This window comes from Cyanistes caeruleus, chromosome 1, assembly GCF_971803275.1.
Source record: "Cyanistes caeruleus chromosome 1, bCyaCae1.hap1.1, whole genome shotgun sequence".
Classification (NCBI taxonomy): Eukaryota; Metazoa; Chordata; class Aves; order Passeriformes; family Paridae; genus Cyanistes; species Cyanistes caeruleus.
In genome coordinates, this window is record NC_141701.1 from 146,635,437 (window position 1) to 146,647,449 (window position 12,013).

Consider the following 12,013-nt stretch of genomic DNA (forward strand, 5'->3'; position numbering starts at 1 on the left):
AAACCTTGGTTTTTCAAATGGAAGATGAGAAAGGCTGTCACAGTGCACATAAACATGGTAGTACTTTATGTCAGAGATCTGGCTCAAAATTAGTCCTCAGGAGTGACTATTGCATCTGATTTCCTATTTTTAGCAAGTAGATTTTCTGTATTTTACCCAAACCAGTTTTAATAGTCTGTATCTCATTTTAATGGCAAGACCAAACTTGGAAAAAAATAGCTTCTGTACTGTTTTAGTTAACTTATGTCTCTAAATTATAATTATGAGCTCCAGTAGTTATTTCTCCATTATCAATCTTGCATCAGTTACAATTCCCCTTCTTCAGCTGGGGTCCAAATCTTTGTTTACGTTGAGTGCAGGTGCTCTAGGAATCCAAGGCAATGAAGAGTAGTGAGAATTCCAATAAAACCCTGATACAAATTTGGAAAGAGCTTGTGTGTCTGAGTCTGGAGACTTGATGCTCAAAGGAGGATCTCATGCTCTCCTGGATTAGAGTCACCCTTCTGTGTCCCTGGGCAATGACCAGAGTGTGGTCATTGAGTGTGGTGGGAGTGCTCATCATTTCAATTTGCAGAGTTACAAACCACGCAGCCAGACACACTATATGAGGCTGGTCTGCTCACACTTGTCTGGCACCATCATTTCCTCTGGGAAAATGGCAAAAGCAAATAGCAACTTGTCTGTTTGCATGTAGGCGTGAGCCTCCTGAGAACGCAGAATTTGGCACCGTGCACAAGGGAAGTTCAAACGTCCTCAAGCTATGAGTTGTTGACATCTTCTCTCAGAATAGACACATAAACTACTTAAAGCAGTTTTGGTGCTGCCTTATCTCAACATTACTTTCAAAACTTATCATGATTACCAAGTCACCAAGTCACCCTGACCGGGGAAATGTGCTTCTGGCAAAGGGTGGTGACATTTGCATCATCCCACTCATCTGCAGGCAGAAGGCAAAGCACACTCTATCAAATGCTTATGTCTTGCTGCCCCACAGTGGCTGTGTTTACAAAAGGAATAATCCCCACAACAAAGGCAGCGGCAAACATTTCAAACAGCAGCAATTTCTCAATCAGGTTAACTCTGCAAAACAGACATGGTGTTTGCACAGTTCTGTGTTTACTATTCTGAATTTGAATGCAATTAAGCATGGCTGGTGGTGTCACACCTATGCTACCAGTGATGGACCTGTCCCTCCTTTAGAGGAGGTAGTATAGAAGTATCACTCTTGTAATGAAATCAGAGGAAGGTAAATACACCGTCCAAATATTCCAAGGCCTCCTGAGGCTGAGAGTCAGCAAGTGAACCTTGGCTACAACTCCAAAAATCTGAGTTGTTAAGAGAGGATTAAAGTGGTAGGCATCTTCTGGGCTATAGCAGGATTTAACAAATACCTGTGAATGAAACGTTCAAAAGTACTCCAAGGCAAAGCTCGACTGCAACTTGGAGTGTGCACAGAGGGAAAAGAGAAAGCAGTCCAGGGTCATGTTACTCATCTGATTGCAAAGGGCTCTGTTTTCAGTGCTGCCCCCAGGGCTTTACCTGATCTATCCAAATAAGTCTGCCCTTCCCACCCTGCAATCATTCATACATAAACAACTCTAAATACTTTTCTGACTGTTCTGCCAGTTTCAGCTCTTCTTGCTTATTCAGTGCCTGCTCTCCTGCCAAAACAACAAACTGAGCTCATGTGGGTTGTGGTTGGGGGCAGAGGCAGGCAACAGTAGTCTGCCCATTTTCTTTGTTTTCAGTGTTTCTCTTTGGCCTTTCCTTGGGTAGAATCCAAGGGATGGATCACTGCTGGTTCCATCATGATGCAGACGGAACAGACATCACTTTTCAAACAATGACAGCTTTATGAAGCGTAACAATCTCAGCCAAAGTCTTGATGCTATCATCAGTCATGTCTTTCTTCCCAGTCCCTGCAGGTGACTGCAGCTGGCAGCAGATCTTTTGACAGTCAGATTCTCTATGTTATCTCTTTTGGACCAAGCCTTTAAATGATTGGACAGGAAGATCTGGGAAAGAAATATGCTGTTTCAAGGCATAAATAACATCATGCTGGGTGCTACAGAAAGATTTTATTTAATTTAGCACGATTTGGTTCAAATGTGGTCATCTGGTTTGGCTTGCAACCATGATTTCTGTAGATTTATGCTCAGTTTCTTCTTAGATCACTGACTGTCATATACAAATCATTTCACTGTACCTCCATTCCTCAGCTCAGCTCTCAGGGCATAAGAAGATGTTCTTGACTTACAGGAAACCGAGATAAAAAGTGATGGGATAAGGAGATTGTGTGATTTTTCTGATTTTCTAGTAATAGACATCCATATACATAACTGAAACATGGGGCTGAAATGCCAAGAGTCTTGCTACTAACAACAAGAGCATTGCTGGTACCCTGCCATCAAATCTTGTGTTCCAGCCTGATGGAGAAAGCCAGACCATACAAAGTTAAAACTATTTAAGCTTTATATTAAGCTTTCAGAGATCAAATTAACTTAAGTGTTGGGCACTCTGTCTGACAAGGTCACTATGATGGTGACAATTATAAGGAAGAAATGTTTTACAATGAGGGTGGCGAGGCACTGGTTGCCCAGAGAGATGGTGGATGCCCCATCCCTGGAAACATTCAGAGTCAGCTTGGATGGGGCTCTGAGCAACCTGGTCTGATTGAAGACGTCCCTGCTTGTTGCTGGGGCTAGATAAGCTTTAAAAACCCAACCCAAACCATTCTATGACTGTGTGCTTTAAAGAAGTTTAATTCTTCCATTTCCTTTTAGCCAATTGTGATGATTACTCAGAGCTTCATTTTAGGTCACAAAGTATTTTGATAGTGATCAACTTCACCTTTTAATCTGCAGGTATTAGCCCAAGGCTGATTTTTTGTTTCCAACACACCAAAAGTATTTAGCTGAATGAAAAAAAAAAAAAAGGAAAAGAACCTCAACCAAGCAACCAAGGACACACACATATTCACATTTGACTTTTTTTGTTCTCCCACACATTTTCACAAAGGGGCAATTGCAGATACCTGGCCTTTTCTGGAATGTAATCTAGGAGGTGATTTCATTTTTGCTGTGGTAAGAGGAACAGCACAGTCCTAGCAGCAACAGCATCCTGCCAGCTAGTGCTGCCACCAGAATATCAGCAGGAGCTGTGAGCCTGAGGACGAGCAGCTCCCAACAACTACAGATCAGGGGCAGTAAAGCAGCATTAGATGGTTTGACCTGTGGCATTTTATGGTATTTACTTGCTTCCCAGAAGTCTGGGAGGCTCTGGATTCCTTGGCATCTGGCTGAGCCAGGAAGATAGATTAACTGAAGGGCTGTTACTGTTTTGTCTTGGGTGAGGCCTTGTGGGCAGCCAGCTGTTTTATTTTTTGTATTGCACAAAAGGTTCCTTTAAATCTGTGTGTTCTGGGGATGAAGGCCTGGAAGTTAGAGGGTAAACTGGGATATTTATTTTTTTTTCTTTACACAGCAGTCTTCACTAGCCAACATTATTGGCAAAAGCAGATGGAAGAGAGAAATTCCCTCAGAGCAATGCTCATGCACGCTGTCCTGTCATGGAAAGTTTAAACCAGAAGGGTCAGTCCAGTATGGTGCTAAGGGCCCGATTATAAAATTCTCTTGCTGCCTGTCTCTGGCTGTTACTGCTGGAGCTGTGTAACATGCTGAACATATTAAAGTTCTGAAAGTCAGGATCCAAAACTCTAATGCTGTAGCTGGACTAAAATTACCATCCTTATGTGTACACAGGGAGCTCTGCTGACTTCATTGGGTTTCTCCATAGACAAAACTGTTCACCTAGAATTAAATGCTTATCTGTTTGCAGATAATAGATAATGGGTGTCCTCTTTTCAAGAGACAGCCTGAACAAAACCAGGAGATACTGTGGGCTCAGTGATATTTGTATAAACCACATGCAGTGGGCTTTTTTAGATCATCCTTTTATAGTGCCATGTTCTTGTAACACAGTCCTTACCTTTTTTTTTCACATTTTAAATCAGAAAAATTATTGTGTGCTCTCTGCAGTATAGTTCTTCCTGCCAAAGCTGCCTCGGAACAGAAGGAAAAGACAGCTTTGCTTTTCCAGCTATGGCTTTTAAAAACATTTTTGTCTGAATCTGTTAGGCTCCCAGAGAATGTTCCATGGATATTGTAGCATTTTATGTTATTACTGCAGTCTATCTGTATTAAACCCTTTATCATTCCATAGCCCTTTGAAATAGGAAAGACTTATAAGTCCTGGTTTACAAATGAGAAAACAGTAGCACAGCACTTAACCCCTGTAAGATTTCTTTTGGGCAAAATTCCCACACTGGAAGAGCCTGTTGCCTTCTTTGTCCTTGATTCAGACCACTAATGCCAGTGTAGTGAATGAACCACATGGGATTGTGTCCATGATGGAGACAGAGGCCAAGGAGATCTTACTAGACCTGCTCCCACATATTTCAATAAAAACTGTGGACATACTATACTCTGGAAAGGTGGATCTTAAGTGGTTTGGAGTAGGCCACCCTCTAACTGCTTGTAAAAAAACTGCCAGGGATTTTGCTATTTGTGTGGAAGTCTCAACCTGTTTTTGTTTTCTCATGCAGTAGTGAACAAAAATTTAAATTGATAAACATATTAATAGGTTAATGATTAACTTTCATAATAACATAATGTTGGCCTTCAGATTGCCATTATGAAGCATTTAAGCTCATAGAGAGGTCTCAGAATTCTTATTCCAGCTTCCTTGCACACCTGTCTGTCTGTACTGATCAAGTCTCTGAGGTTTTCCTCACAGCTGTTAATAGATAGAAACTTTAATAGCATGTTTACATATGTTGTACAACTAGGTTAAAGTCCGTACAGCTAGGATAAAATCCATACAGCTAAAAGAAACTCAGGTCTCAGGTTTCCAGGTTTATATACAGATTTTTTTTCTGATGCAACAAAATGAAAACCAAACCCATAAAGCATGTGGACCCATCCCAAACTGCAGGTGAACACACTTTAAACCCCAAGACAATATAAACAGAAGAGTGCTTGCTACATTCATGCTTCTGTCCTAGATTCACCCAGACAGTTACAAACAGTTTTGGCTTTTCCTGTCAAGTGTCTGGGTATACTTAAATAACTGATATCTCACCCATGTAATAAATGAAATATATAATACTAGAGAATCTCACCAGTATAAGTTGAGATGTAATTTATATTGTCAGTCTAATTTATACTGTGGCATTGTAGTGGGGACTCTTGATCTCCAACCCCTCCAATACTTCACTGCTTGCCATTGTTCTGACTAAAACTTGCTGAGCAAATGTAGCATTTCACCCCAGGAATTTTTGCTGTCAGTGGCTTGGGCTTTGCACGTCAGTGATAGATTTCTCGTGTGACTTGAGTGAGTCCCACAGCTGGTGTGCAATAAGTATTCCAGGAGTTTGTCATTTACCCCCAAGGAACAGATCCACAATGCTGAAAGGAGTGCTGAATTCATATGCCACCTATGTAGAATCTGTTTTACCACTGACAGAGATTTGGGGATAAAACAACACTTAAACCCACAAGATTTTCAATAATGGAAAAATTTATAAAAATATATAAGATGGGTCACTAGGATTATGTTTGTCAATAAAGCCCTTTCAAAGCTGTTCCAACACCTCATGCAGTAGAAGGCTGACAGGCTGATTAGTTTCTGCTGTCCACATCAGACTTGGCTCACCTAGAAAATTTGAGAGCTGACTTTTTCATGTCTTAGTGATAAAGAGGTTACTCAGAGCTGTTCCAACCTGAAGCAGAATATCTTGTCACCTACCCCTGATAACACTTTTTCTTATCTCTTACAATGGGGCACTCAAATTAATGAAGGAGATAAGGTCATTACTGTACTCTGTGAAACCCTTACTTTCCTGTTGTACAGTTTGATTAGAACACATTCTTGGTTTCAGTTTTGAATTGATTTTGGTTTTGGTTGGGTTTTTTTTCCCCTTTCAGGTCCCTTCAGAAAGGGTGATGATTTTTGCAAATTACAGCTTTATAAATATCTAATGTGAAATTCATAAGTAATAAATTATTATTATAATTCCATTTGAAAATGCAGCTGAAATCTTCTCATTTTTAGGAATTTAATGCAATTAAATTTTTAACAATTTAATGAAGATAAATGGATGGCAAAAATGGGAATTGAAGTGTTTGGAAGTTTGAAGTTTCTAGATACTCTTAATTTCAAGGGCCCTTTTCCTCCTTAGCCCCTGCTTAGCAAAGAGATGGAGAGTTTAGCCATCAGATATATGAAACATAAGACCCAAGTGTTCTTTGGTTTTGTGGGCAGGGTTGTGTATGGGAGTGTAGAGCCCTCAGACCTTTACACCTCTGCTGTAACCTTTCTCAGGTGTTCTTACTTCGGGGTGACTTTGAACTTGGTACAGAATAAACACGGTCCCAGCATGGTGTGAAGCCCTGTAACACAGCCCTCCTTGCATTAACATTGCCTGTACCAGACATAACAGTACAAAGTTCAGGCAGCTTGTTGAAGGCTGAACTGGACTGTTCTGATATGATTTTCTTTATCTTATCAGAAGTCTCCCAATGAGCTAGTGAGCCCAGACTGTTTCTCAGTCTCTGGTTCCTTGGCTCAGCCTCTGTCTTCAGGCTGCACGAATCAGTTTGCAGTTCTCTGGCTACTGTTTTCTAAGTATCTGCCTACTTTTTCTCTGGTCATTTTTATCTGTAACTATATGTTGGGAATATTTTGGTTCACAAAACTCTGACTTGCCTTAATACATCTCAGAATAAAATATTTCTCTCTCACATTTTCCTAGTTCTGTCTCTGAATGTAGCCACAAAAATTTTGATTACTATGTGTACTTACCCTGGCCACTTTGAGTTCCCTGCCACCTCATTTTCTATTCACAAAATCATATTAAAGTTGTTTTCTGTTCCCCACTTACAACTTCTACAACCTCAAAATGATAATTGGATATTAATAAGCAATTGCAGCTTCACAGGACTGTCAGAGCTGTGGTCAGCAGCTTGAAGCAGTGGGTTCTAAACTTGGCCCTTGACATTTACTACGTCTCCCTGATCTGGGAAATGTTCAAATCACATTTTAAGACCATTACAGATAGTTTGTCCAGGCTTAAGTGAGGCTGGTGGGTGCCAAATGCTATACTACAAAATAAAAATCATTTTCATATGTTTAGTTCCAGTTTTATTTCTCATGATGTGTGGCTAGTGGCTCATATATTCTGAAAGGCCTGTCTTTGGCTACTTACTTTCCATCTGACCTTATAAGATTGCACTGTGCGTCTGAAAAATCAATTTAAAAAGAACTGAAATACACTTCTATTATATATTAACACGTGTCCTTGTAAAGAAGGGCCATGATCTGAGTATGCAAAAGCTAATAATTGACCAACTTGTGGTGCCATACTATTTGTTCTATTTATTTTCTTTGCAGAAAGCATGCAAACCCTTCACAGGCACACTAAAAAAAATCTGCAGAATACCCACACCAAGTTTAAACAGGCACATTTTAAATGTTGAGCAATGATTATCAGTGTATATCACCAAGGCTATATCAACAAAAGAGAAAATTTAGATTTTATAGATTTATAGGTAGTGCATGAAAAATAGGTTTACTTTGGCTCATTGGAAGACTTAAAAAAACCAACTCCAGATCTAATGTGATAAAGGCACATGAAACGACAGGTTTGTGGTTTTGTGTTACAAGAGACAAGTTCAGCATTTGACTTCAGGAGGTTTCTGAGAGCTCCACAAGGCATCAGCATTTACTCAGTGTGTCTGTAAACCACTCGAGCACTGAAGCTCAGCGGTGACATTTGACTCAGAGCAGAAGGTCCTTGTGGTCACTTGGGGGGACAAAGACAACAATGCATTCCTGTGTCAGCTCTAGTGGCAGAGGGGACATGGCCTGGAACTATCATGTCCAGTGGCAGCTGAGAATTGATTTGGCCTCCATCCTTGTTTGCCTTCCTTAACTTGTTTCCTCCAACAAGAATTGCCTGCTGCCCTGGAAGTATTTCACTTCCACAGATTTTATACCACACAATTATTTATTCCCTAAGATACTTTCATCTACAGTAATCTTTCATAGAATCATCAGCATAGAATAACAAAATAGCCTGGGTTGGAAGGGGCCTTAAAAACCACCCAGTACAAACCTCTGCATTATGCTGAACACCTTCCACTAGACCAGGCTGCTCAGAGCACCGTCCAGCTTGGCCTTAAACACTTTCAGAGATCAGGTATCCAAAACTTTTCTGGCCAACCTGTTCCAGTGCCTCATGCCCCAGATAGTAAAGAAATTTTTTTCAGTTTGAGGCCATTTCCCCTTGTCCTATCAGTTCATGCTCTTGTAAATAGTGTCTCTCCATCTTTGTGTGGGCTCCCTTCAGGTACTGGAAGGCTGCAATTACATCACTTCAAAGTCTTCTCTTTTCCAGTCTAATTGGTATAATTTTGAGAATAATTTTGAGTTTCTATGCTCATGGTGGGTGCCACACCTTTGGCTTCATGGTACTTCCACATGATGCCAGAGTCTCTGGAAAAGTCTCATAATGTTCAGAACTACCTCACAGTCTGTAGGACTGAGGTTGAAATGAGTCACTCTTGCCCTTTCTCAGTAATTTTTGGGAGAACTCTCCTTCTGGGCAAGGATGTGTATTGGAAAACATCAGAGGACTTGGAGCATTAAAATAGTTAACTTCTATTAACATTGTTGTAAGAGTATAACGGTCTTTCACCCAAATGAGTACATTCTTTAATTCAGTTTATAACACAATGTCCATGATGAGCTAATCTGTGGTGCTTTCAATTCCAGCTTTGTAGCTTGAAAACACCAAAATTTATGGGTTACCTTTTTTTTCTCTGACTAAGAGTTAAGCTGGGGGCTGTGTTTAAACAACATAGTAACAGGGCAGACCCAGCCCTGGTATCAAGCTGAGAATTGGACACCAATCTTTTGGTATTCCTACCTCATTTGGCCTAATTCTCAAATTAACATTTACATTCTGTGTAGGAACATATTCCAATCACCTCTAATTACCCTGTTATCATAATAAATATAATCACTTTCATTAATATATTACCATTTTATCTTTTTCGATTTGTTGAAAATCTATTCCAGAACTTACTTGCTGTTATACACAAGAAACTTACTGCAGTTCTAAATGTTTTCATTACAGGGCTTGTTTTTTATTTTTTTTTTTTTTCTTATAACTACTTTAAACTTCAGCTTAATTGATTTGGCTGAGAAGACCCTCAGAGTTAGGCTGATGTTTTTTGAAAGAGCTTATATAAATCTGTAATTCCAGTGCTCTCCAGTTTTCTTCAAGGAGAAAGTACATGTTTCCTCCTGCCCAGCACTCCTTTGATACCAAGAGCTATTTATTTGCTTAGAGCAACTCTTCAGTTTTGGGAGTTTCTTTCAATTTTGCTTTTTGCAGCTTGAAATATATGGTATTTCATAGAAAATATTAAAGAGAAAACCAACATATACTACCCAGGAACAATGTTGCTAATAATTGCTTATCCAGAGGATAAATAATGAAGCAGCTTTGCTGTGAAAAGAATTAATGAGGAATATAATTCTTTTATGGATAAGAAAATTGTATCATTCACTTACCTTTACTGTTGAAGCTGTAATTTTTTGTGTGATTTGGTGATAAATATTTGTGTGACCTTTTATGTGTATTTGTTTGGGTGCTGGGATTCCCTCAGCTTCTCTTTTAGTGTTAATGAGAAGAATACACTAAAAATATTTTTCCTGAACTTGCCCTAATTTTATGTGACATCAGTGCTCTGGTGGGACTAAGCCTTTTGCTAAGGGATTATTGCCAGATTCTGCAGACATGAATGGCAAAAATTGCTCCCTTATCTCCAAAAACCTTAAAATAAACTGAGTTTCCACTCCTAGGTGATGAGTTGAATGACAGCAAACCTCACATATTTGAAGAACAGCATAAATGTTTGTCCAAACACCAAAAAGTAAATTCTGAGTATTAACAGCCTAAGAGTGGCATTTGACTATTCCATTAAATCAACCACATTGTACCATGTATTTTGTATTTTATTTTGGCAGTGAAATAATGTTTGTTGAATATGGATTCTCAAGTCCTGATAAAAACAAAACTTCTGTTATGATAAGATTTCAAGATTAGCCTCAGCTTTAGTAATTAATGGCCTGCTTCCAGCAAATTTCATATGGAATGCTTGAGACTGGTTTGATATATATATATATATGTCACATATGTTTATGTCTGCATATCAGCAATTCTGTATCTTTCATGTGGTACAAAATTAGACCTGTTTATGGTGGGTTTTACATATGGATGATCCTCCTATATTCTTAATTAGTTTTACATTATTTAATTACTCTTTTAGTATATGCAGTCAAAATACAAATGTGTTACAGTCCTGATTTGAAGTTCCTAGACAGAAAATGCTTGTCATTATAATCTTCTAGATATTAAATATCAGTTCAGATATTCATAATTCTGATAATTTTATTAGTTCAGGTAATAGAGTAATGCTCAGTGGAGCTTACTACTGTACAATAAAAATATCTTCTACATGATTAGTCTTGTGCCATCAGGAGTAGTGTGGATGGGCATGAGGAAATTTGACAGGAGGATGACTGCTCTCTCCCTCCTTTCCCCCAAGCTGTTGTGGTCCCAAAGCATCTGACCAAGACCCACTGGAGTTCAGCACTGAGACTCTTGGGACCACTCACCTCGTGGCCAGCTCCCAGTGGAAATAGGTCTTGTGTGGACCTCAGTAATGCTGGGCATAAAGAACATATTTCACTCAACTTAAGAGAGCCTCCCACATTTCCCACCCACAGTTTTATGTATACCAGAAAATAAAATAAATCGGTATTTAAAGCCAATTCCTGTCATCTGTGAAGCTTGCAGAGATGCTTACAGAAACAGAAATCATTTGCACCTCACCTGATACAGGACTTTACAATTTTTTCAAGCATTCCCCTGCTCTTCACTCTCCTTCAGTATATAAGTTTTGTGCCCCTCCTACGCAGGATTCCTGATTTTATTCATCCAGCAGTAACAGTTTTCCACACTTTGTGGCTGACTTCCTTGGTCTGTAGAAGTGGATGTGATCTTGACATCCATTCTTTCCAAGCAGATCTTTGTATGCCATGTCTCATGATTCCAGGAGGCAAATTGCACCGTACTGATGCTCACTTTCCCAGAACTTTGTGTGAGCTTCTGAGTGTGTACTCATTCACTGAAATAAGAGATATTCCTGCTGGTTGCTTGTATTTGTTTGGCTCTCTAAACTGACTGTTGAATAAGGAGTAAAGACCATGTATAGGGAAGTCAATTCAAACTGTTCTCTGTGCTCTCCCTGCAGAGTTGAATACCCAGAGAGCTGAGGACTGGCTGCTTTCTGCTGGAAGTTACTGACTTGGCCCAAAATGGGGACCTATCAGTTACTAATTACAAAGGTAAGAGCTACTTTCTTTTTATTTTATTGAGGATGTTCAGTAGAACATCTCTGATTGCATGGCCAGCATAACTTTGAGGATTCATGTTAACTACCTTGTGCCTTCATATGTTAATTCCTACCTATCTAGGAATATTACAACTATAACCTCTTCATCAGTAACAGAATACAATCAATTAATAATTGTGTTCGTTTGTTTGTTTTGCCGTCTGTCTTCAACACCTGAAGTTCTCCTTGAGCCATTCCTTTTCTTTTAACTCATTTTTTACCTTCAATGAATCTATTGAGCGTGCATGTGTCTCCAATGTTACCTTGTAATTTTTCATTTAAAGACTCCAAAGTCCAGATATTTTGCATAATAAGACATAATCAAAATTTTAATTGAGAATAAAATAATAGTCTTAATTAAGCTACACTGAATTACATTTACTATTTTTGGGAACTCTTTGGATTCATTGTGGGGACCACTTTTATGTTCTAGGGTCATTTCTAGGTATTAGTTGCTTCTAAAGCTCTCCTGGTAAGATTTTAGATGCTGT

At 39.2% G+C, this 12,013-nt stretch overlaps 1 protein-coding gene across 4 annotated transcripts in view; it reads left to right on the forward strand.

Moving 5' to 3' along the window:
* The window catches only part of PRKAG2 (protein kinase AMP-activated non-catalytic subunit gamma 2), a 244,625-nt gene that overhangs the window by 12,019 nt on the left and 220,593 nt on the right, over positions 1-12,013 (forward strand). For all 4 annotated transcript variants that reach the window (XM_086865886.1, XM_086865894.1, XM_086865876.1 and 1 more), the window contains exon 3: positions 11,382-11,475. In XM_086865886.1, coding sequence (XP_086722012.1) covers positions 11,446-11,475 — 30 coding nt within the window. In that variant the 5' untranslated portion in view covers positions 11,382-11,445. The remainder of the gene's footprint in view (positions 1-11,381; positions 11,476-12,013) is intronic.